Source organism: Dermochelys coriacea, chromosome 10, assembly GCF_009764565.3.
Source record: "Dermochelys coriacea isolate rDerCor1 chromosome 10, rDerCor1.pri.v4, whole genome shotgun sequence".
NCBI classification, from domain to species: domain Eukaryota; kingdom Metazoa; phylum Chordata; order Testudines; family Dermochelyidae; genus Dermochelys; species Dermochelys coriacea.
The window spans coordinates 2,708,125-2,734,417 of record NC_050077.1 but is presented as its reverse complement, the minus strand read 5'-3'; the positions used below and the strand labels follow the sequence as shown (position 1 = coordinate 2,734,417).

General features: G+C 46.5%; 1 protein-coding gene across 2 annotated transcripts in view; it reads left to right on the top strand.

Annotated features, from left to right (window-relative positions):
- PRKCB (protein kinase C beta) overlaps positions 1 to 26,293 on the top strand; it is a 244,315-nt gene that overhangs the window by 141,376 nt on the left and 76,646 nt on the right. For both annotated transcript variants that reach the window (XM_038419585.2, XM_038419584.2), the window contains exons 6-7: positions 24,744 to 24,900; positions 25,291 to 25,425. In XM_038419585.2, coding sequence (XP_038275513.1) covers positions 24,744 to 24,900; positions 25,291 to 25,425 — 292 coding nt within the window. The remainder of the gene's footprint in view (positions 1 to 24,743; positions 24,901 to 25,290; positions 25,426 to 26,293) is intronic.

Genomic DNA, 26,293 nt, shown 5'->3' with positions numbered 1-26,293 from the left:
AGAGATCTTGTAGGTGTTTGTCTCTGTCTGAGGGGTTGGAGCAAATGCAGTTGTATCGTAGAGCTTGGCTGTAGACAATGGGTGAAAGCTAGAGGCATGTAGGTAGGAATAGCGGTCAGTAGGTTTCCAATATAGGGTGATGTTTATGTGACCATCGCGTATTAGCACCGTAGTGTCCAGGAAGTGGATCTCTTGTGTGGACTGGTCCAGGTTGAGGTTGATGGTGGGATGGAAATTGTTGAAATCCTGGTGGAATTCCTCAAGGGCTTCTTTTCCATGGGTCCAGATGATGAAGATGTCATCAGTGTAGCGCAAGTAGAGTAGGGGCAGTAGGGGACGAGAGCTGAGGAAGCGTTGTTCGAAGTCAGCCATAAAAATGTTGGCATCCTGTGGGGCCATGTGGATACCCATCACAGTGCCGCTGATTTGAAGGTATACTTGCACTACATTGATGACATCTTCATCATCTGGACCCATGGAAAAGAAGCCCTTGAGTGAGCTTTGTATTGTGCAGAAGCTGGGGAGCGTGCTGTACTTTATTCTGCCATCACCTGCTCTAGCACAGTTCAGTAGAACTTTTTGTTCCCACAGCAGCTGTTTGCTTTGAGGATAGGGTCATAGCTGCAGAGTGTGTGTTTGAGACTGCCCTGCTTCCAAGTGGGAGAGGCCTGGCACGAAAAGCAGGAGCTCTGGTCAAGGCACAGGCTACAGCTTGTTCTGGTTGTAAGTTGAGGTTGAGTGTTGATCCAGGAGTACAAGAGGCTCTTGATTACTGGTTGTAATCCTCATGGGAGGAGGGGAGCTATTTAAGTGTAGAGCCTTTTGAGCCACACAGATAACTTATGCAGCATTGCCCAGTACAATGTACTGACCTCTTTGAAAAGTGGTAAGGTGTTGCTTTGCCCTAAAGATCCTCACTTGAGCCTGATGCAAACGGCTAACACACAAGGCCTTGGCTTAGCAGTGTCCTGCTTCTCTGGAATGAGGGGCAAATGTATATTTCAAAAAGATCAAGGTCCACTATCACAGAACCATATGGTTAGAAGGGACCATCTGGTCTAACCCCCTGCCAAGATGCAGGATTTGTTGGGTCTAAACCCTCTCAGACAGATGCTATCCAGCCTCCTTTTGAAAACCACCAGAGAAGGAGCTTCCACGACCTCCCGAGGCGTCTGCTCCATTGGCCGACTGTTCTTATAGTTAGGAAGCTTTTCCTGAGATTTAATTTAACTCCATCTTGCTGTAGTTTGAACCCATCTCCTTTTGTCCTGCCCTCCTTCGTGGTAGATGTGACTGGTTAGGAGGGAGATCCAGTCTGCTGAGCGGCCAAGTAAGAAAGTGTTGTCAGGAAGGGGAGGTCTGTGCCATTAAACAGGTCTCCTGAAAAATCTGCCAGTTCTCCGAGCCCCAAAAAGCTTCCTTGAAGACTCCTCGAGAACCTCACTAGCTGTTTGGCTCTGTTCCCCCATCCCCGGGCTTCTGGGGCCTGATTTTTCAGAGGTACTGAGCCCGTGCATTGGGCTCTTCTGGAATTTCCCATCGGAATGATTTTTGACAGTAAATGCCCTGTTTTCACAGAACTGAAAATTTTCAGAGAAGCTGAATTTTTCCAAAAAACCTGGTGTGTCCAGCAGGAAGATCATTACAGCTGCCTGCCTGTAAAACTCTTGGTAATGGCTTTTCCAGGCAAGCGGAAACATTTCATTTGTGGCTGTCCCCACACAGACTTTTTCTGGAAACCTTTCCCCATGAAAACAGTTGTGGTTTTGGCTTTTTCTCCATTTGAGTGGAGATTTTTTCCCCTCGAAAACACGCTGTTTTTCATGGGAAGGGATTTCCATGTTCCATTCTCGTTGCAAGTGCTCAGTCAGTCTGAAACCCTGATCCTGAATGTGGCACGATTTGTATGCCGCATTGCGAGCTGACCAGTGACACCACCCTCTGGTGAGCATTTGCGTTTAAGACGTGCCTGGCTGTTTGTCTCCACACGCGGATCCATAGCATGGGTAGTGCAGCATGTTCCCGTCTAGGTGGCAGCACAGTCCCATAAATGGCCTGTGGCCTCTGTCATCCTGGGCAGTGCTAGGAACAGGTTTCATTTGAGCCCTGGCGGGTGCAACCAAGAGGCTCTTGTCTCACTGGGCTGGGCATTCCTTAAGCTACCGCCGAGATGATGGACGTGCCCGTGTTGCTGAGAGCTCTGGGTGCCCGCAGGGAACAGCAGCGCTGGCATTGCTGACTTCAGGGGGCCGTTCTGGGAGATTGTGACATGAGTCGGGGGCTGGGGGTTGCCTTATGGCTGGGATAAGAGGTGAATAATGCTGCTGGTAAGCCACCTTCCCCAGTCCCCTTCCCTTGCTGCTGAAGACCCTTCTTTGGCCAGGATTCTGTGGAGCTCCCTTTTCAGGCATTGCTTCCTGGTTGCATCCAAGGCCAGGCAGAGCAGCCACAAACCATTAGTGGGTTGTCGGAGCATCCCCCTTCCCCCATCAATCCACGGACTGTGCACACGTCTCAGTCCCCTGCACCGTACCGTGGCTGTGACCCACTCCCACGTCCTCGCAGGGCAGGGGCAGCAGTGCTCGTGTGTGAGATGAAAGCCATCCCCTCCCGGCTGGACATGGCTGTTTGTGACAGAACGGGGTCCCACGCTGTCATACCTGCAGAGCCCTCACAGGGGGCAGCGTTGGTATTAGAATACACTTTCAGAATAACAATCGTCATTGCTGGCGCCCAGACACCCCAGTGATGGGCAGGGCAGAAACGTGAGAGTACTCCAATGGTAAGTCTGTTTCCCAGTCCGCAGAGCGTGTCAGTTGGTACCACGCTGAAAAGTGGCCATAACTTAGCATGGGATCTGGTTGACCCTCGCTGTGGCTGGGAACAGCCTGATGAGAACCCAAATCTCATTGACTTAATAAAATCAAACCCTGTTGGCAAAGGCTCGAAACTCTAAATACTTTGCAAAGCTTTACAACAATCTATGCGTGCTCCCCCCTCCTCCAAAACTTCCCTGAATCCAGAAACTTGTTCTTGGTTCCTTCGCAGAATCGAAGAGGCAGAGAGGGGGCAGCATCCAATCCAGGGGCCAGCTGAGTCAAAAGCAGGCTTTCCATTGACTCCAACAGGAGCTAGGGCTGGCCTTACAGACAATGATTCTCATGCAAGGCCCCTCTGAACTCATTAGCAATGTCTCCCCTTTCATGGGTGACTCCTGTTTGCTGGTTCATGCAGGTTAATGATGCTGCCAACTTGCTGGAACATTTTTTAGATGATTTTCTTCCCTCTCTCAGTGATACCACTGTCCTTGGTGCTGCATCTCAAAATGCAGTGTGCTGGGGTTGGAGAAATGTCTTCTGTCTACTATAATAATCACAGGTTTCAGAGTAGCAGCCGTGTTAGTCTGTATTCGCAAAAAGAAAAGGAGTACTTGTGGCACCTTAGAGACTAACAAATTTATTAGAGCATAAGCTTTCGTGAGCTACAGCTCACTTCATCGGATACTATAATAATGTGTGTGTAATAACCATGCCTGTGGATCCAATAAATGGTAAGGCTCCTTGTCTCATGAAGGATTGAATATTTTATATTTAAGAAAACCTAAATAGCTATGTCTGTTAGGACAGCAGCAACCGAGGGAAGTGAAGATCAACCTGGGGGTCAGGGATGGGCTGCGATTGCTGTTGCAGTTGGCTTAATAGCCTGTGTGGGTGGCAACATCAACATTCCTGGTTCTTTAAAGAGGGACATGAGTCTGTCTTTTTGAGAGCAGGTGTTGCTAAGGCAAATAAGCAATGGCTTTGGATCCTAGCCAGTCTTAGTTTTGGAGCTGTCTCTCTGCTTTAAGGCAAGCAGAAATACTTGTTTGGTCACCTGGTGTCTTTAGGAACACAAGAACAAGAGACCATTAATTGAAATTAAAAGGTGGCAAATTGAAAACCAATAAAAGGAAAAACTCATAATTAGACTGTGGAACTCAGTGCCAGAGGAAGTTGTTCAGGCCCAAAACATACCAAGATCCAAAAGAGATATAGGATGTTTATATGTATAACAAGGCTATCCGGAATGCGAATTAATGCTAACAGAAACAATGGGAAATGATTAAACCTCCCACTTGTGAATTTGTCAGTCTCTAGGTTTCATCCTCACCCGTAATAGTTAATGTGGAGGGCAGATATCCCATATCTGCCTAATGTGAACCTTCTTGCACCTTTCTCTGAGGCCTTTGGATTTGCGTAGCCATGTTCTCCAGGCTATAAAGCAAAACAGCTGGTCCCCTCAGCACCCACTGTGCTACTGCCCAGTAGCAGCTAGCTGTGTCCATGTGGCTGTTTCTCCTTGCTGTCCCTGTGGGTAAGCGGTTTGGAGCCCAGAAGAGGGGGAACCATTGTGCTGATAGTCCCAGCTCCACTCTTCCATTTATTCTGCTCCGCCCTCCATCCTAGCGTGCCCCCATGCCGCGCTGTCCCTCCTCCAGTGCTTCCCAAAACAGACTCCCTCTGTGAGGTTTTTCAGGTGGGACAGGCTGAAGCCTCTGGTGGCTCCCATTCTTGCTGACCCCCAGCTCCTGCCTAGGCTGCCTCCAGCCTCAGTTTCCCCCACTTGCCCAAGTTGCCATTTAGCTCAGAGAGCAAAGTTGGGACCTTCCCCACCCCTAGGTCATGTCTGGCTCCATCCCCTTTGTTGGAATACACAACGCAGGTGGTGATGGAGTCTGGTCTCACCATGCAGTTGGCCTTATGCTGATCCAAAGAAACTGGGTGTCTCCGTCCCTTCCCTGCCAGCCTTCATCTGGGAAGGCAAGAGGGGCTGTTATGAAATGTGAGCGCTAAACTCTCAGTTCTAGACTAGCTTTAGTGTTTGCCGATGCTGCCGACACCTCCAGGGGTCGGAGATACCTGTTTCCAGGATGCACTGACACTTGAGCGATGGTTAAAGATGTTTTCCTGCGTCTGCTGTAGAAACAGCTTCCAATTAGGCCTTGTTTTCTTCTTGGAGCAGCATTTACTAGAGCGGTGACCTTTTCAGAGTGTGCACTGCTTGGGTCAGTTCAAGTCTTCATCTTCAGTTGGGTAAGGGTGATGCATCTCTTGCTCATCACCAGGCTGCCCTGGGGACAGGAAAGGCCCCCGAGGAGTGACTGGAACTTTCTAATGTGCCATGCTGGGTGATCTGTTGCAGAGTGGGGAGTCTGCTGTCAGTCACTGTCCTCCCCGTATCGGGGTTTTGGGGCAGGCCCTCTCAAATCAAGTTCTTTTTGTTCTGAACTGCTCCATGCAGACAGCCCGGAATCTCTCTGCCAGGTGACGCTGGTGCTGAGAGAGATCCTGGCGATGGGCACTGAATAGCAACCCAGAGAGTGAGAGGGTAAAGGTGCTAGCCTGCATTCTTAATGAATATGGCCCAACTGAAGAGGGATGTGAGGGTGGCTTTTGGGCAGCACATCCCGGCACGCATGCACTCAGCTGCCACTCGGTAGTGAGAGCCCTGCAGTGTTAGCTGGACCCCATTTCTGATAGTGGACTCCATGTAGATGCTCCCCCACTAATCTGACCATGACACCCTCCTCTCCAAGTCCCTCCATTGCCATCTCAGACCTACACTTAAAGCCCTTCACAATCCAACCATGCCCCCATCCCAAACCTTGTCTCTTAAACAACTCCAACTTCTCCACTCCACCAGGATCCTCTGGCCATCTCCTCCCCTCCCACTCGGTGCATCTTTCCCTGTGGCCCTCGATGTGCATAACCACTTTCCCAGAACCATGCCCTCCTTCCAGTCAGTGCCCTCTGAAGCACCCACTTCTGTGAGGCTTTCAAGAGGTTCGTCACTTGGAAACCTAGCCCAGCAGAAACAGGTTCAAAAAAGAACTAGATACGTTCATGGAGGATAGGTTTATCAATGGCTATTAGCCAGGATGGGCAGGGGAGCAAAACCATGCTCTGAAGTGTCTCTAGCCTCTGTTTGCCAGAAGCTGGGAGTGGACAACAGGGGATGGATCACTTAGTAACTGCCCCGTTCTGTTCATTCCCTCTGAAGCACCTGGCATTGGCCGCTGTCAGAAGACAGGATACTGGGCTAGGTGGACCATTGATCTGACCCAGTATGGCTGTTCTTAAACCATGCAGGCCGCCTCTCCCACCTCTGGAATGTGTGGTTTGCCCGGAATCCATGTCTGTTCCAGGGGAGAGTCTGTGGCTTGGTCTGTCAAATTGCCCAGTCAAAATTCTGGGCACTCATTGTCTGAGGTATTAGAAAAAAGAAAAGGAGGACTTGTGGCACCTTAGAGACTAACAAATTTATTTGAGCATAAGCTTTCGTGAGCTCTCTAAGGTGCCACAAGTCCTCCTTTTCTTTTTGCGAATACAGACTAACACGGCTGCTACTCTGAATTCTGAGGTATTAGAGTCAAGCGTCAAATCATCATACTGGCTTAGAAACCATAAGTGATGGTGTGGTCGTTTTTGTTTTGTTTTGTTTTTTTTGTTTTTTTTAAAATGATAAATTTTGGATTTTGTCCCCTGGTTTCTGAAACCCCAGGGTGCACTTGGGTCCAGTTTTTAAACTTTTCTCTACAGCTGAGAGGGCTGGAAACTTGCACTTTAAAAAAATTAAATTTGATATTTCAGGAGTTGATGCCAGGAGCTGGGGCTGGAAGGAAAATGCCAACTATGGCGAGAGTCATGATTAAATCACAAGAGCTGGCAACACTGTATTTATTTAGGCCCCAGTGAGTGGTCAGCACATGCCTCCATGTGGGTTGTGGGCTCTTCTGCTGCAGACACCCATCTTAATGAGAACAGGTGCCTTTGTGGAAGCAGAAGGTTGTTGGTGAACAGTGCAGCACCCCTCTTTGGTGGGAGCATCTCTACTGCCAGTCAGGAACCAACAGGGCCCATGATACAGGCTCGGATTGTGCTGCACTCCTCCAGTATAGTCACCAGGCACTAAACCAGCATCGTCAGTACCTGTAGTGGCTTTAGGGCCAGAGAGAGAGCCTGCTGCCCTGTACGCTAACTGAATGAGCTAGTGCCGTCTGTTCAGGTGAGGGCAGAGCGCTGAAGGCTTTGTTGAAGTCATTCCCATATTTTCCCTGAGCGGCTTGTTCTTTCTGCTGATCTAACTGCTCCCAGCAAATCTGAGCCCCAGCTGTGGCCCACTCCAGTGTGGCTGTGCAATGCCCCAAGAACTGAGGCTTTGGTAGATTTTTATCGATATTAGAGTTGCTGGGGAAAATTGTTTTTATTAGAAAAATGGCTTTTTCTTTCCAAATCTAAATATTCATGAAAACTCTTTGCTTTGGTTAGGTTCTTCTAGACATTTTTCATTTACTGAAACCTGTTGGGTTTTTGTTTTTTCCAGGAAGCAAAAAATACCAATTAATTATTTTGATTTTTTTTTAATTGTGAACAATTTTGGAAAAACAAAGAGTGGGTCCATTTCATATTATCTCCAAGAGAAGCAACATTGCCGTTTGTGACATTTCTTTCATTTGTTTTAATCCGCTCTGAAATTTTTATGTTATTGGAACTAGAGGTCCCAGATCTTGTCTAAAATCTCATATTTCAGCCAAACTCTCTTGCGCTCCCAAAATGCATTTGCTATGAACCTGGTACGCTTGAATCAGGCAAATTTTTCATTTAACTGTGCATATAAAACAACTTTGAAATATGCTGCTCTTTGTCCGGGTTCCTGCTGCCGTGGTACAGGAGAGGAACCAGGGTGGGGACTAACTTCCTCCAGGGTTAGGTTACGAGCAGTTCAAACGAGGAAGGTGTCAGTCACTAGCATTTCTGGAGAAATGCTAGGCCAACCGTCTGTGTCTGGAGGCTGCTGAGCTGTTGTACATACAGTCGATAGCAGCTGGAGTGTAGGCTGTTGTTGGCACGGCAGCCCTCGAGTGCCTCAGAAGCAAAAGCTCTAGCTCCTTGGTGCCAGCGGGACTTGAATGTGATAATGCATGGAACATCTCTGGGCTGTGGCTCGGCCCCCGAGCAGGGTTTACACTTCAGCAGGGCTGTCACTGTAACCAGTTGAGCTGCCTGTCCTATTTAGCTGCCCCAGCAGGGCGAGTCTTTGCATTTGTTCTGCTAATCGGCCCTTTCTGATAGGACCAGGGCTCCATTACCGCTCCTCTCCGTGTGTAGACTTGGTGCAATTGGATAATGGGCACGCCCAGGAGGGTGGCTCTACACTGCAATCTAAGGCTTCTTAGTTCTGTTGCCTGCTAGGAAGCACAACGATTTTCTGGAGTTCCCAGCCTAAATTCACTATTTACTGTACTGCTTTATCTAATAATATAGTTCCCTGTATAAATAAATGGCACCATCTTAGTGCTGTTGCTTTATGAAACTCCCCAGTTCTAAGTAATGATTCAGGGACAGCCAGGCTCTGAACTGCCGGTGCGTGGAGAGATTGGAAATTCAAAGGTCAGGAAAGGTGCTTGAAACAGCTGCTGGCTGGATACTCTTAAAATGCTTATGTTTTTTGAGGACCTGATCCTGTCGGGGGCTGAGCATTCTGGTCCTGATCTGCCGAAGCACATACATAACTGTAAGTGCAGGAGCCATCCCTTGAAATGGTGACGACGATGCGAGTTGTTTGGGGTTTGACTGGGATCCAGAGGAGGAGAGGGAAAATGGTAACGAAAAGCATCCTGTGCGTGAAGCAGGACCCCAAGGGGCGGGGAGCCAGCTGGATGAGCAGTGACCCATTTGATTTGTTTGGTTCCCAGTAGAGCTGGTTGAAAATTTTCCAAGGGAAGCTGCTATATTGGAAAATTGGCTGAGCTGAAATCAAAATGTTTTGTGGGAAATGATTTGTTTTAACTGGGTTGTTTTGCCTTTTGTTATAATATAAAAAATCAAAATGACAAAGTTTCGATCAGGTTGTTTTGATGTTTCTGACATTTTGACTTTTCTTTCTGATTTGAAACGAGAACAAATTTTAAAATGTCAGAACTTCCTGGCCTTCAGAAGTTCTATTTTCTGATTTGCTATAGTTCTTCGCTCCATTGGGGGCATTATTATTGGCTCCTCTTTCAGCTAGTGTTTCGCTTTATGCAAATTATAACTAAGGAAAAACCTCCTCTTGAATTCTCAAGTTTAAGGGTTCTTCTGTTTTTGCAATGCCAGTTGTATTGTTGGTATTACAGCAGTGGCTAGAACTTCAACACAGATCAGACACAGTGCGTTAAGAACATAAGAACGGCCCTTCTGGGTCAGACCAAAGGTCCAACTAGCCCAGTATCCTGTCTTCTGACAGTGGCTAATGCCAGGTGCTCCAGAGAAAATGAAGAGAACAGGGAATCAAGTGATCCCACCCCTGTCGTCCACGCCCAGGTACTATAGATACATGTAGTAGTGTGAGACAGTCCCTGCCCCAAGTGCTGACAACACTTGGGTGGGAGGAGAAACTTGTCTGAGCCTTCACTACCTTGGTGAATTTAGTTATTTGTGGTTTTAATCTAGTTCCCTGCAGTTTGGCACAGCCACTGCAGTGCTGAAAAGAACAAAGCTAAGAAACGGAAGCAGGTGATTGAACAAGATCTTCTGGCAGTGTCGGATTAGAAAAATAAAATTTCAAGTGATTGAAAACTGCTTTCTGCATGCTAGAAATGATGTACGTGTGTGCATGTGTATTACCTGTGCCAGCCCCATGGTGCCAGGTGCTATATAGACATAACCCAGAAATGGTGCCTGATGCAAAGAACTTACAATGGAATCTAAAAACATGGATCAGTGTCTATAACACTCGTTGCTCTGAGCCATCCCTTTGCGTTGCAGTCTGTTAGGAAGGGTGGCTGGAGCCAGCCCCTGGGCTAGCTCTAATGCTCAGTAGGGGCAATAATGTTCTCTTAATGAGAATAAAAATCAAGCTAACTTCCTTTCTTCTAACATAACTATTGCAAATTGCGTGGAAGTGTCTGGTCAAGGTTTCAGGAGCACATAAGGACTAAATGCATGTTTGGACCTGATAAGTGGCTAGAAGGCAGCAGAACGTGATCTGTGGAGCACTGGGTCGCTGGGCTACTTCCAAACCTGAGAGCAGCTCTGGTCCAGCTGCTGCCATTGCTACCAACACTCGGTGCTGGGATGTTCTTCACCCCTCTGGCCCCCATATCCGAATAGCACGGGTTTCTTTCTTCTATGAAGTAGGCAGTGTGGGTTCTATCTGTCTATCTGAACTGATTTACAGACAGCATGCACCACACTGGGCCAGATTTACAAAGGGATTTAGGCATTTAAAGATGCGAACAGGCACCTAGTGAGGTTTACAAGCTCACCCAAGTTAAGCCCCTAACTTCCACTGGCTTTCAAGAGAACTTAGGCTTGGTCTACACTACACACTTACTTCGGTATGACTCTCTCTCGGTGTGAAAAATTCACATCCCTGAGCAACGTAGTTATACTGACCTTAACCTGCCATGTAGACAGTCCTATCCCGCTGACATAGCGACTGCCTCTCGCGGAGGTGGAGTTATTAAGCCGACGGGAGAGCTCTCTCCCATGGGTTTAGAGCGTCTTCACCAGGCGTGTTACTGCAGCGCAGCTGCATTGGTCCATGCAGTTTGTTTATAAAGCAAAACTGGAATGGTAAATGTATTTAATCTCGGTTCCTGGAACACCATATGTTAGCTGATATGGAATAAAATGGGGCATCGTAAGATCTCCAGCTAAGTAGATAAGGCAGTTATTGTGACGGGGTGTATCTGCCCCACACTTGTACAGCAGGGGTTAAACCCACACACCCCCAGACTCTGCTGGGCATGCTCCAGCCGGAGGCAGGATATAAAAGCCACCAGAGGCTCAGTCTGGGCTGACCACCGGCGGGAAAGGAGGTGTGACGCTAGCTCCTGGGGGAAGACTGCCTGCTCTCTAAGATGTGGAGGCCAGCCAGTCAGAGACGGACCCCAACACACGTCATGGAGAGGGGAGAGACTGGAGCACCCCAGAGACTTGGGTAGGAAGTAACCCAGGGAAGTTTTGCTGGGAAATGGTTACAAAACTGGACCACGGCTCAGCGTGTTTTGGTTGGAGCCCTGCCACTGATATGTCTATGGGTTGGGACCTGGTGGAGAGGGCAGGCCCGGGTCCCCCTGTCCTGGCCACCATCCATCCTGGGGTGGTGGCCCCGCTCACCAGTATTACGGACTCCGGCTTCTAGGCTGTACTGCCCCGACAGCAAGGGCTGCTGTATTGACTCTGGCCATTGGGCTGCACTGCCCTGAGAGCAAGGGCTGTATTAAGGACTGAGGCCACCAAGCCGTGGAGCGCCGAGACGCGGGGCAGCCCTTCAGACTCAACTGCGGGGCTGTGATGCACCTCTCCCTCGTCCCCATGGGGTGACGGGTGTATCAGCCCTTCGACATGGGTATATATATTTATATGACTTGCCTTAAGTGAAAGGCAGGAAGTGATGGGATGTGACGGGGCATGATCTGGCTGGTGTCGGACAAGTGAGACTGCACATTCAGTCTCTGTTCTGTGGTGGACTTTGATCAAGTATCTTTTTAAAGGAAAACAACTTCACTAAATAAAATGGGAAATTGTAGCAAATTAAAATGTCATCAGGGTGTTACAAGTTTTTGCTTCCATAATGTAGCGGCTCCCAATATGGTGGCAGATTATTCTAAACCTATTGTATTAAGAGGTGTGAATACTTGAGTCTGTGGAATGGAGGAGCAAGAGGATGTGAAGCTAGGTTATTGACTCGGCTTGAAGTCCATTATTACTTCTCAGCTTCTGCTTTTCAGAGGCAGGAGGGCAATATGTTGCACATAGCATGAAACCGAATTTCAGTGATAAAGCTGTTAATATGAAGGACTCTCTTGATGCATTGCCTCTCCAGCTCTATGCTGCTAGCTTAGTTGGAATTAGATTTGCCTGCTGTTCAGAATAGTGGTCTAATTCCCATGACGTTGGCTTTCTCCCAATGGGAAGTTCATATGGCTGTGCTGTAGGCTGGCTAATCTATCTGCTCCCTGCTAGGAGATGTGGCAACCCAGAGGGAATGAGAGGCATCAATGCATGTAGATTTGAAAGAAAGGAATCAGTTTTGTTTGTATGTGGGGAGTGTGGGAGTGTGGAATATATCAGGAATGGACAAGACCTCTGGGTACCTCGCCGTACATGGGCAATCTGAATACCCACCAGCCTTTTTTGGTAAACCTACATAAAACTGCCATTTATAAACTGACACCTTGGGTAATAAGCATCAGGCTCGGAGCTGGCCTTCCCCTTCAGCGTCGGACAGGCACCCGAACTGCTGCGGGGGTGTCCAAGCCATCTTGCTCCTCCTGGCACAGCAGCTTGTTCCAAACCAATGTCCAGTGGGTAGCTCTGGGGGCTGTGCAGTATTCCCGCACCATGGGGGTTGACAATCTTCTGGGGGATTGTCAATGATCAGTCTGTTCCATGCACAGGAAGATACAATGTGTGCACAGCGCTTGCTCCTTCATGCTACCAGAACAGCAGAGGGCATGGGCAGAACAGCATTAAGAGCATCTTGAGTGCTTAGCCTTGGCAGTATGAGTGGCAGAGCACAGTTCTCATCCCCTTTATAGCCTGGTCTAAATGCCACTTCCACCAGTGTAATTCAGCCTATTTAGAATCTCTCAAGTTGCACGGTGCAAACCCCTCATATGGACTCCCTGAAACTGATAAATACAGTAAGTTACTAAGATCCTGCTGACAATTCCATGAGGCTGGCTGTCTCGGTAGCTGAATATTGTGCAGCAGTGGGTGGTGAGGGGTGACAATCCCTGCTGTGAGTTATTGGCATGTCTGCACACCCGTCTCTGCTGGGTGGGGCTCCGCTGTTTAGAAGTGTTTAACATGCTCACTGTCCGGTGTTGGTGCTAGTGCATGCGATTGAAACACAGGGTGCTTTGCACACAATGGTGAAACACGCTTCGTGCTCATGGATAAGCACAGCAGCTAAATGCCGGAGTTAGTAATGCCAGAGCTCCTTTGACCTGGGGTTATTGTGGGAGAGTCCTCGGGGAGTCCCTCCTTCCCTCCCTCAGAAGGCCCAGGGTTCCCCCAGGTCAGTGTGGCATGAACAAGGTGACCCCTGCTGTCGAGGAAGCCAGTCGCTCAGTGCTGACCCTAGGCCCTCGGTTAGGACCAGGCACCCTTCCCCATCCGTCCCACTTCCCAGGCTGGCTATAGGCACCCCTACTTGCTGAGGTCTATAGCTCCTTCCATGACTGTACATGGCCTTCTCTCTCCTTGGGTCAGAGCTATCCACATCTCCCTCCATTTGGGTTTGATTCTGGATGGGGAGTAAGGTCTGATGGGTTATGGTAGGAGGGACAGCTATGAATCTGGACTTCTGGCTTCCATTCCCAGCTCTGCTAATGGTTCTGTCTGGGGCCAAGAACCAGTAGGATACCTGCTGGCTTTGGAAAGATGTGTATTGCCAATCCATTGCTTTGAGCCCCCGCTGGGCGGAGAGTTCCCATACTAGGCACTATTCAAGAGCGAGTGTTGTGGAGATTTGCAAGAAACACTTAAGAATTTTTTGGGGGGGAAGGTGGGCGGCAGGGCTGGCTTGTCCCCGGGGCTACAGACAGATCTTTTGGCTACAGCAGTGCCAGTGCATGTATCTGGGCATGTGCTCTTCTGGGGTGCCTCTGTGAATGGCAGAAACCTGCTGAGTCTCTGAGATTTTTCCTTTTGCTGGCTCCTTGGAGCGGGCGCATGCTGTGGGGACTCAACCCTTGCTATTTACTGAGTTGATGAAGTAGAACATTGACCAAAACTGGAACCAATTATGCCGTGATTAGATAAACAAGCTGGAAGTACATTAATTAATAACCACCAGCTCAAGAAGATGCAACCTTAATGAGTCCTGTGTTTTTTTTCTATTATGTGTAGATATAGCCTTCTGCAGCATATTAATTAAATGTTTTAATACACTTGGGTGTTAATCTGCATTCCATACACTCACTGGGCTGCAGTCATTTTTGGATATGTCTACATGGGCGGGGGAACCCTATGGCAGTGAGTCTCAGAGCCCAGGTCAACTGTGTGGACGTTTGGGCTTGGGCTGGGTTCTGAAATCTGGCAGGGCAGGAGGGTCTCAGAGCTCGGGCTCCAGCCTGAGCTTGAACATCTGTGCTGCAATTTTAGCTCCAGAGCATGAGCCCAAATCAGTTGACCCAGGCACTGAGACTTGCCATGGAGTTTTGCTATGCGGGTGTACTGTTTGGGGCAGGGATGGTGCATGCTGCTGGAATGACGATCCTGTGCAGGAGATCAGCCTCTAAGCATTCCCTCCCCCCAAAAAATCCCATGCAGGAATGTGTGTGAAACAGTTAGTGCCATGTGCGTTTCACCCTGGGCTGGTCACTGGGCAGGAAGGTCCTGGTGATGCATATTGAGACCAGAGTCTGCACGGGCTGGGCAGCTCTGACCAGGGAATAGTTACAGGGCTCCCAGGGAACAAGTTCTTGAAAATACATCCAAATCTCCCTCCCCCTCTGGATTTCCAGGTATGTCCCACCTCTCATGTGTTTGTCTGAGGGAAAGGGCTGTTTGGAGAAGGGCTCTCTCTGTTCTTGTGCATTGTATGGTATCAAACACATGGTCTACACTAAACAAACAATAGTGATAACCCTACATGCTAGGAAGGGGAGGGTAATTGATTATGCAGCAGTGTATAAAAGACAGGTCTGATTTTATTTTTTATACACATGCCCCTATGCCGCACCACATGCTTAACTAAGAACGGTCTGCTTTTTGATTTAACTCCTGTATGCATTTTGCCTTCCTCTGAAACCTTGGGTAGTAGCTGCTACCAGATGCAGGCTACCAGGCTGAATGGAGGACTGATCTTGATCCAGGATCTTCCTATAAAATGTCACCAAATCCGATGTTTCTTGTCTTCGTTTTTTGTGTGTCTCTATTAAAATTCTGAACTCAGTCATGCTAACAAACTGAGATAGGTGACACTCCCGGGACTGTTGCCATCTTGGCTGACAACAGGGATCAAATGGGGGGATGTCCAAAGGAAGGCAGGAGTCTCCACAGCTTGAGCTCAAGAGCCCGGCTTTGTGGCTGAGACCCGTAGCTCGGGCACAGGGGGGGGGACACAGCGTGCACCAACTAGTGGGTTACACTCCCCTTTCTGCAGTGTGCTTTCCAGTGTGAACCCCACTGCACGGTGAGTCAGTATTCCAGATGGGGAAAGTGACCTGGCCAAGGGCAGACAACAGAGATGGACTGAGAAACTGGCAGCTCCCAGCTTTCGTTCCCAATCTCACTCCACACTGCCCTGTGTGCCTTCACCCTCCTGTCACGTGAGTTTTCAAAAAGTGATTTTTTTTTTTGCCTTTTTTTTCCCATTGGAGAAACGAGTGTTTGAAATCTGTCTCTCCTCCTGAGCCCCTCCCTGCTGATACAGCTGGCTGAGTAATTTAAAAGATACCAGCTGAATAATTCATATGAAAACTATTGCAAATTTTGTGGAATAAATTATTCAAATGCCCTTGGACCACCTCTACCTGTCCTGGCTCTGTGAGGGTGAGCTCGGCACATCTCTCTCATTCCCATGGCAACAGAGTTGGGTCCAGAGTACAGGATTGTGACTTCACTGCAAAGCCAGGCTGGGCAGCACGGAGTGTCTGTCATGTAAGTCCCTCCAAGTGCCAGTGTCCCCTGTGAAGTCAGGTCTAAGTATTCAGGGCTCTGGCAATGCAACAGTGGTTTGAATCTGTGCCTCTCAGGCCAGTGCCTTAACCTCTGAGAGTGAGCCAGCTCCACCCTCCTGACGCCATTCCACGGTCTGCAAACCAAGTGAAAGGGTTTGGGGTCATTCCAATGCAGAACAAAGACACATTTCAAACCCTGAAAAGTTGCTGGGAAATGTTTAAGGAATACATGGCTAGTGGGGGATCTTGTTCACCCTGGAAGGGCTTTTGCTCATTTGGCATCCAGAGCTTAGTTCTGACTCTTCCTGCTGCTGCACGGACCAAGTATCACTTTATACTGAGTGACGGGGATGTGTCTGTCTGGAGTCCAATTCAGGAAACCATCCCTTCGTTCCAGACCAGTCCAGAAACACATGCCCAAGTCCCATTGAAGTCCAGTAAGATTTAAGCATGGCTGGTGTACTTTCCTGAACTTCAGCCTTCTCCTGAGTTTGTATTTTTGAGCATGCGTGAACAGCGCTAACTTCTTCAGAATCCAAACTCATTGTAGAGCAACCACCTTAAATGTGATTGCAATATTCTTATTGGTAACTATTAGCAGTAAAAATGTTTTTGCCTGAAGATGCATGTAGCTGTCACAATTTGAGAGAGGTAGAAATATTTTGTAATAGAATTTAATAATCTAAGAAGTGCTATAAATTTCCAGCATAAAACTTGCCTCTCTGCTGCCATGCCTGAGAACTCTACACCATTCTTAGTGGGATTATACAGTATGTCTTGATATAACTGTGTGTGTGTGCACGCGTGAGAGAGAGATTCTTTAAAAATCACTTCTCCTTAGCTAAATTGCTGATTTCCACTTGAAGAACTAGAAAGTTATTTAAGGTCAAAGGAGGAGCTTTATGCAGAGGTTTCTATTTTTTTAATGACTTGATAATTTTATTTCCATTAATAACATTTCTAGCTGTGCATGCTGAGATAATGACACCGGGGTAATCAAATCTCATGCTTCCGGGCGTAAACTGATTGACTGCAAGGGTCAGGAATTTGATTTGCCCCTCACATAAAACGTTGCACAATGGCCCAGATAAATGATGCCAGGTTTTTATTTGCCTGCCTCCAGAGTGTGTTATGTTGGCCAGTGCTGGTGGTGGGATACCACCCTTGGTACAGGACTGATCTGATCCGTTATGGCTTCCCCCCCACCCCCTTGTAGCTGGAAGGCATGTGGGGAGAGTGGCCGGCCGTTGACTGAAAGAATGGGTGAAGTTACCAGTATTTGAAGCGCAAGAGAGCTTGCCATGACAGGTGTTAGATTCCCTACATTGTCAGTGCAGACACACACAATAGCATAAGCATTCCAGGCAAATGTGAGGGGTCCTTGTATTTCTGTGCATCTCCACTGTAGTGAGATTCAGGGTGATGGTAAGAGCTTTCCTATGGAATCACTCTGGATGCAGGAATGGCTTTTTCCACACCTTTGAGCTGGGGGAAGAGGCTGCTGCACAAATAAAGTCCTGCCATGCTGAGGATGGGAGGAATGACTGACCACAAAGGCCCTGGTACGTCCAGAACTATGTGGGCACTCGGGTGTGCTTGATCTCTGACGGCAGTTCAGGTGTTGAATAATCGCTTCTTGCTCATTGGGGTTTAACAGATGAAACCAGCTTGTTTTGTGCTGTCCTGAGCAAAACTAAGAAGGAGGGATTAAATATTCGCACAGAGCTGAATGAGACCTTAGTGGGGCGACTATTTCCATAAACAGTGTCCAGAGCCAGACTTGACCCCAGGGATTTCAATGGTCATAAATATTACAGAGCAGTGATGTGCTGCTAATGCCCCCACAAAATAAACCTTCCCCTAGCCTGCAAAAAGCCCTGTGTGCCAGAATACAGGTTTCAGAGTAGCAGCCGTGTTAGTCTGTATTCGCAAAAAGAAAAGGAGTACTTGTGGCACCTTAGAGACTAACAAATTTATTTGAGCATAAGCTTTCGTGAGCTACAGCTCACTTCATCCGATGTGAAGTGATTCTATTAAAAAAAACAGATAAAAGCACATCACAATGATGAGAAAATATGTATTCTTCTCTGCAGATACGGGTGTGGTGCAGGGAGAGGGGAAATCATTCTGGTTGTATTGGTGCAGAGCCTTTTCATGACCCTTGGAAATTAAACACATTACTTAGAGATTTCGCATAGCAGATTTCCAGGGTTCAAGCCATTTTTGTGTGGATGGTACAAAGGCTTCTCTAGAAGATTTTGACTGAGAGTCCAAATTAAGCCACAGAATAGCTACTGTGTATCTTCTGAGGCACAGAGTTGGTATTAGTATTGGCTTAACAAAATGATTAATTTACTTAATGGCACATGAAAGTAATTGTTTGAATGAACGTTGTAAAATAAATGAAGTCATGCTGTTTGTGTTTCAGTGAGCTATTATAAAGGGGAATATGGCACTGCTATTAATAACTTCCTACTGTATTAAATTCTGATCCTGTTCTATATTGCTAAATACCCCATAGACATTCATGTTTATGATGTGCACACAGTTATCAAAGACAGATACTCACCAGGTCACCGTAAATTAATAAGATTGTCCCCTGTTACTTTCAGCTCTCTGGAGCCACTGTACACTCCTGTTGAAATGTGTGGACTATGGCAGGGTCTCCTATGTTTCTGCAGAGCTGGCAGTAGTTCAGACAAGAGCCTTTGCAACGATATAACAGTTTATAACCCTAGCCATCCCAAGACAGCTTGGATCAGATATTTAACCTCCCTTCCTGAGCCACAGACAGCTTCTTTAGAGAGCTCTTTGAGGCTTGATTCACTTACCGGCAGCACAGTGGAGAAAGCACCCCCCTAAAGACTGCTGCTTGTGTATTGAGAAGTTATTCTGAAAAGCTATTCCTGATTAAATCCATGTGTGAACACTCTTATTCCAGAATGGGAATGCCTTTATTCCAAATTAGTTTAATCCTCATTGGAAGTGGATTAAGCTAAGGGTATGTCGGCACTAGAAACTTGAGTCGACCTACATTCGGTTGACTTAGAGCCAACGCAGTCATTACTGTGAGCGTGCATGTCTACACTACTCTCCTGGGGTTGGTGGTGTGCATCCCAACCCGGAGCTCTTCCACTGACCTAAGAGGGACAATGTGGGGAGCTGAGAGCCTGGTCTCTAAGCTCCCCTGGCAGCTCCCTGCCAGGAGCCCAGCTGCCCCACCCCTTCCCATTCCCAGGTGGGAGCAGGGTCTGGCCACCTGGGCTTCTCTCCCCAGCTCCCAGCCAGGAATGGGGTTCAGCTGTCCAACTCCCCGGGGGAGCTGGGCTTGAGCTGCCTGGCTTTCTTGTCAATTTCATGACTGTGAAATTGACAAGACAGACTATGTAAGGGACGCGGTGTCCTACAGACTCTACCTAGTCCTAACTACTCTGACATAAGCCCTACGCCTCTCTTAAAGGTGGCGTTATTATGTCGGTGTAGCAGGGCACTTACATTGGTGGGAGCAAGGCTGTAGTGTCTACACTGACATAATTAGGGCGACCTAAACTGTGTTACGTTGACCTAACTGTGTAGTGTAGACCAGGCCTAATTCAGAAAGTCATTCTGATTCTGGAATAAGAGTGCCAGCATGTGGACTTACTCAGGAATAGCAAATCTGATTTAAATTCACACCCTACCATATTGTGGATTAATTTTTGTATGTAGACAAGTCCATAGCCATCTACCTGGAAATGACCTAACGCAGATGATGGGATGGTGCACTCTCACAGGCAGAATTTTACTTGCATTTTTTTACTGTCCCTTTTCCCTTCCACTCCCCAGATCCTCCCAAAAGAAGTCCATTTGAAATAATACAGCAGAATTATCATGTGTTGAAATACCAGATTGTCTGATATCTACAGAGTTGAAAAAAAAAACCAACCCAAACAACGCATCTGGATTTTAAAATTTTTTCCAGTACCATTTTCAGTCTGGTTCCCTGGGTGGGATGCTGGCTGGGTTTGTTGTAACTACAGAAATTAAGTGGAACAGGAGTGCCTGAACTTGCACAAAAGTGTTTTTTGTTTGATTATTCATATCATTAGCATTTAGCATCTATGCAGTTGGATTAAAATGGAGAGAGAGAGAGAGAGAGAGAGAGAGAATAAGTGACAACATCATAATACTCCTGTATAAAGGGAAATAATGCCAGTATTTCTTTATATACTTATCCAGGCCCTAAAGAGGGTAAGACTGGGAATAAGACCTCTTTCTTCAATGGTTTATCCTCCCACAGGGGTTGGGAGTTGCTGCAAAGAGATCATTAGCAAAACACATCTGATAGCATCTTTTATACAGATGTTGGACTTTGGTATTTTCTGAACTAATAGCTTGAAGACTGTCTTTAAGGGAGAGGAGCTTCTTGTGATTGTAATGGGGGGTGAAATTATCCACACTTCGTATCCTTGGGAAAACAAAGTAGTTGTCTTAGCCAGTGTCTGCCAAGAGTTACTATACTGTAATATCTTGAATGCCCATGATATTTCCTTCCACTTAATAGGAAAGAACTATGCAGTCTCAAATACTGTGGTGCAAAAACTGTTGGTGAATGTTGAATGGCACCTGCTGTACTCTTGAGCCTTGATGTGGGCACTTTTGGCCCATAATCTTGCAGTAAAGAGATGCAACCTGTTCCAGACGTATCCTGATCCTCTATGGGTCCTTGTCCACTATGTATTTTTCTTATCTGGCTGTCTATAATGAAGTCAGTCCTATCCCCTCCTTTGTCAAAGGTACAAGAAGGTTCTTTGATCCACATGGCTTGGTCATCTTTTGACTCTGAAGAATACTTAGTGCTATAAAATCAATGATACAGCTCAGGTATCTTTGATTGGATTGCAGGCTATTCCCTTGCAGCTTTGCCTTTCTGTATCTTGCATGCTTCTGGTGAAGGTGTCATATTTGATGAATGAGCTCATTTATAAATGGAGATTTGATTTTTGGCTATGAGTTTGATTTCATGGAGCCAGAAGTTGGGCAGTGTTTCAGGAGGACCGAGCTAGATTGCAGAGTTTGAAGCAGTAATCCCCTTTGAAGAACAAACTGGCTCCCAGTCCTGCACTAAGAAGGCTTTCCAGAAGACTAGAGAGGCATATTTTGAAATGACTTGGATTTTTACAAGTAATCCCTAATGCTCTGCATTCACATACAACAGGCCTGGTTGGTATTCCTTCTCTGGAGCAGAATACTGCGTGAAATCCTGGTTCCATAGAAATCCGTGGCCAGGATTTTACACATTGCTTTTTCCTTCCTCCACCTAGAGTTCTGGGGCTTTCTTATTTGATTCCATAATAGGCAGATTAGACAAGCTGACTTTCCAAATTAACCCTTTCACTATCATCACCCACAGCCCAATTTAGCACCTGATGGAGCCTCTTGCTAGTGGTTGTATCCAGTGGCGACCGTAGATTGGAAGAGGAGGTGTTCTCCCTCCGCTTTCAGCAGAGGGGCAGCTACATCCTCCTGCACATTTTTAATCCCTTGTTGTCTGTGCTTCAACGCATCCAGTGGGACTTCTCATCTGAAATATCTTCTCCTCAGCCCGGCAGCCTGAGCACAAATGAAATCGTGCTTCGAATGCTTGGCAACTCTTCGACATAGAGCTCTACACAACTCTTCGACTTCTAATCTGGTTCCCCAGCCTAATTTTATTTTATAATGCTGCAATCCAATTAGAAGCACTTGGTCTCCTGCACATCTCCCCTCCCCTACCTGCTTTATCTCCTCTGATTAATTCGTTTTGAATTCAGTTAAAATGATCTTTAGCCCATGCTCACCAAGCACTGTGGATAGATAACTATCGCCTCGCTCTGGATCCAGTAGCTTAGTTGCCTGGTTCCAGAAATTATGTAACCTCTCTCTTTGTTGTTCTGCTGCAGCTTCCCCGCAAATTCCCCAAGAAAGGCTACAGTCCTTTTCTAATTGTAGAGCTTAGAAATGATGTCCCCGCCTCTTGTGATTCCCAAGGCTGTCCTCCCAAAACGGACTTGAGCACTTAGTTTACCAAGAAATTCAAAGGACATGGGACTTGCTATGTCTGCATTGTGGGTGTTTGGTTGCCCTCCTTCCACCCTGCCCCCCCGCCCCCCGGCTGTCGACTCCCTGCTCTCAAGTCAGGCACCTGTTTTGGGGTTTGCTTTTTTGCTTTTGGGGTTTTTGTTTTGTTTTTGGGTATTTTGCAAATAAATATTTAAAACTCATGTGATAAACCCACTGTGTCCCTTTTAACCCGCCCTGTGTTTGTGGAACATAGTTCCTTTTCCAGCGTATGCTGAGATTAGATGGGTTATGTTTACTGATGTTTGTAACTAGTGGAAATCAACAACAACATGACATAAACCTTTGCTGAGGCTTTCTCCCAGAACTTGGCTGGTGTGGTGTTTTTTGTTTTTGTTTTTGTTTTGGAAAGTCAGTCCAATGTTTATTTAATGCAACCAACTACTATTTGACAAGTTAGTGCTTTCCACCAACACGAGGAGCAGAAACTTTCACTGGCTTCATAATCTTTTGTTCAGATGCAGCCTTTGTGGGAGCCTTTGTTGTAGAGGGTGTAGCCTTCTTGGCTTCTTTGGCAGCCCTAATAGCTTGTTCCTGCTAGGTCTTTCGCACTTCAGGCTTCTGATTTCTCTTGGCTATTCTTTCAGCCAAAGATGCACCAATGATAGCCCTCTGGAACTTGACGGCACAGCGTATGTGCTTCTTTTTTATTTCTTCAGACTGCCCTTTCTTGGGTGTGCGCCTGTTGTTAGAGTTTCCCTCCAGTCTCTAGCTCTCTCATGTTCTCTGGCCTAAGGAGAGGCTCCCGTCTCCTTTTTTGTATTCCAGCTCTACTTGCAGCATGACTCATTGTAATTATCCTCAAAAAGAAAAGGAGTACTTGTGGCACCTTAGAGACTAACAAATTTATTAGAGCATAAGCTTTCATGAGCTACAGCTCACTTCATCGGATGCATTATCCTGACTCTGAATTCAGGGCTTTCACAGCTGACCTAGAGTGGCTCAATAGAAGAGCCCTGCATTAGAATCTGCCACCCTGATTAAACTTCCCTCATGTCTAATTTGCCCTTGCAATGGTCATCGCTTTGCTCTTTCCATTGTCCTTCCTAGGACAGTGAAGGGCATTTGCAGCCCAGGCACTAATCTATATCCTGAACCTATTTCTTGATCCTCTTGTTCTTTGAAGAAAATTTAAATTCAAATCAATGCTGTTCTCTTCTTATAGAAAAACCCTGGATCTCATTCTTTGTTTTTTATTTTACTGTTTGCAATGTGCAGTTTTAATTTCTCTCCTCTTAAAAATAGAATTTTCAAAGTGCCTAAGGGCCAGATTTCCAGAGGTGTTTAGGCCCCACAAGATGCTTGTAGGCACTAGGTAGTGTTTACAAATGTACCTAAGCAGGTTAAGTGATGGACTCCCTCTAAAGTCAATGGGAAATGGGTGCCTGTGTTTTGTGGATCCCACTAAATGCCTAGTTGAATCTTTAGGTGCCTAAACATCTTTATAACTCTAGCCCTAGTAAGTTTAGGAGCACATGTTCCATTGATAGTTTTAAATGGGACTAGTGTTCATAAATGATGTATGCACTCTTGAAAATCTCTCCCTACATGTTTGTTTTATTTAGACTATTGGCAGAGAACTCTCCTATTAAGTCTAAGTGTCAGGACCCTGGTGTCAGACCCTGGTCTTGAAACTGGCCCACCGAGTTCTTGGGCAGCAGTTTTGGCCATTGTACCACACCAACTCTTTGAATTACCAGGAAATTCATAGACCTGGGTGGGCTAACTTTCAGCGGTTCCACGACCTGCTTCCTGATTGGCCACATGGTCTTTACTCTGGTTGGTAACCATATATATTTCCTGCTTCCTGTCTAGCCTTGTCTGAGCAACAAGCCATTGCCTGCTGATTGCTACTCAGATGCTCCTTACCTGCCTTGCCGCCTCACCTGACCCCTCCAGCAGCCTTGCTCTGCCTTCCCCTTGGATTGTATCTCCTGATTGTTGGACCTCTTGTGTGAACTCTGATCCCTGATCTGGACTGCCCTTTGAGCCACCTGACTCTTGGGCGTTATGCTAAAGCACTTAACACACTTTTGGTTGCTGTACAAGTAAAAATAATAAAGTGAAATCCTTCCTTCAAAACACAATGTATAATTAGAATGTGGAACTCATTGCCACATGAAGTCATTGAGGGCAAGAATTTAGCAAAATTAAAATGTGGATTATACATTTATATGGATGAAAAGAATATCCACAGTTAATACTAATGAAATTTTTGAAAAGGGATGTTAAACCTTGGCTAAGGCCCTGAAGCACAATCTCTAACTATTAGAGAGCTGGCAGATTATCTCACATCTGTTGTTGCAGGATTCTTGCATCTTCCTCTGAAGCATTTCTGAAGCACACCATCGTTAGGGACAAGATACTGGATTAGATGGACCGTTGGTATGATCTGGGATGGCAGTTCATTTCTTCTTAACCAGCAGGAGGAAGAGAAGGAACTTCACAGTCCTGCATTTGAACAGAATGTTCATTACATGTGTATTTACTTTGTATTAATCATTCCTATTATGATCAATGTCTATATTAACTCAAAAAGAAAAGGAGTACTTGTGGCACCTTAGAGACTAACAAATTTATTTGAGCATAAGCTTTCATGAGCTACAGCTCACTTCATCGGATGCATTCAGTGGAAAATACAGTGGGGAGATTTATATACATAGAGAACATGAAACAATGGGTGTTACCATACACACTGTAACAAGAGTGATCACTTAAGGTGAGCTATTGCCATGAAAGCTTATGCTCAAATAAATGTTAGTCTCTAAGGTGCCACAAGTACTCCTTTTCTTTTTGTGAATACAGACTAACATTGCTGCTACTCTGAAACCTATATTAACTCAGTTTTCAGTCAGTATTTCAATGTAATGTCAATCAGTTATGCAATGTCATAAGCGTACGGGACACAAATATTTTTAAGGAAGCTGAATAGAGCTGCAGATATCTTTGTAGTTTTAATATTGAATTTACTTTTTATTTTTTTCCCCAGTAAGAGATGCCAGAAACCTAGTTCCTATGGACCCTAATGGCTTGTCAGACCCTTATGTGAAACTTAAACTAATCCCCGACCCGAAAAGTGAAAGCAAACAGAAGACCAAAACTATAAAGTGCTCTCTGAATCCTGAATGGAATGAGACTTTTACATTGTAAGTAGAGTAACACAAATTTAATATTGTAAAGTAAACCCTTTCATCTCCAGAATGATTGTGAACGTGTTTGCTGGGCTTTAATTATTTGAAATATTCAGCTGATTCAATGGAGAAGTAACTTTTTTCCTGTCATAATAAATGTCTTGGAAATTCTTTAACTTCCGCTCTGTGCACTGATCAAAGTCTTGTATTTCAAAGAAAGAACTCTACATTCTCCATTTGAAATGTGCACTATCAGCAAATTAAACATTAAAGAAACATATTGTCGCGGAAGACCATCACTTCATTTCATATTCATTTATTTATTGAACGCACACGCGAAACATGTGGAATTGCGGAGATAACTTCCACTACAGAAATTTTGCTTCTTCCCCTCCTTTATTGCAGTCAGCTGAAAGAGTCGGACAAAGACAGAAGGTTGTCAGTGGAGATTTGGGACTGGGATCTGACCAGCAGAAATGATTTCATGGGGTCTTTGTCGTTTGGGATTTCTGAGCTTCAGAAAGCAGGTGTTGATGGATGGTAAGACTCAATTTACTTTAAAGCCACAGAGCTCTCAACACAGCAGTACCCAGTAGGAAAAGACCTGGCAACCTGTCACTCTGTGGTTACCAGACTGTTCAAACAACCATTTTAGCCCCCAAGTACCCTGTGTTCCACACAACACATCCCATCACTCTGATTGCTGCCAGTGATTTACATCCACAATAAAGAATCATGCAGCTGAGGTCCTAGAACGAGAGTAGCGAAGGGAGGAATTCCTACCGCATTTTGAATTTCCTTCACTGGGTTACTTAAATTATGTGTCCCCTTCATTGTGTTTTTTTGGTCACACGTTGTGTTTCACGTTTGGGTTCTGGCTGGTTGTGAGCTCTGAGGGTTTCTCATGTGTATAGGCCAGGGGCAGCCAAACATACTGACCATCCAAGCTGCATACGGCAATCTTCAGAAGTTTGAGAGCCAGGGCACACTTGCTGTGGCTCCAGGCTAAAGCCCCATTCCTGATGAAGGTACGAGCCCTGGCAGGTGCTCCTTGTGGGGTTGAAGCCCCAAGACCCCTCTCCCTGCTGGGCAGAAGCCGGAGGTGACACCTGTTGGGGGAGGGTGGGGCACGTGCACATGTGGTCACTTCCCTCCTCACCCCCCTCCCCAATTTTTGTCAGGGTTGCTGGCCCCACTCGGTCACATGGTGCCACCAGGCCCTCCTCCCCACATGGCAGCTATTGGAGCTGGCAAGCTGGGAGCTGCGTTTGCTGCTGCCTTGCCCCATGGAGCTAAAGTAGCAGGCCCCTCCCTGCAGCTCCCAGCTCTTTTCCGCTACTTCTCCACAAGGAGCGAACACCTGGCAGCTGCAGCACGGGGCCGCTGATGGGAAGGGGGGTGTGTGCCT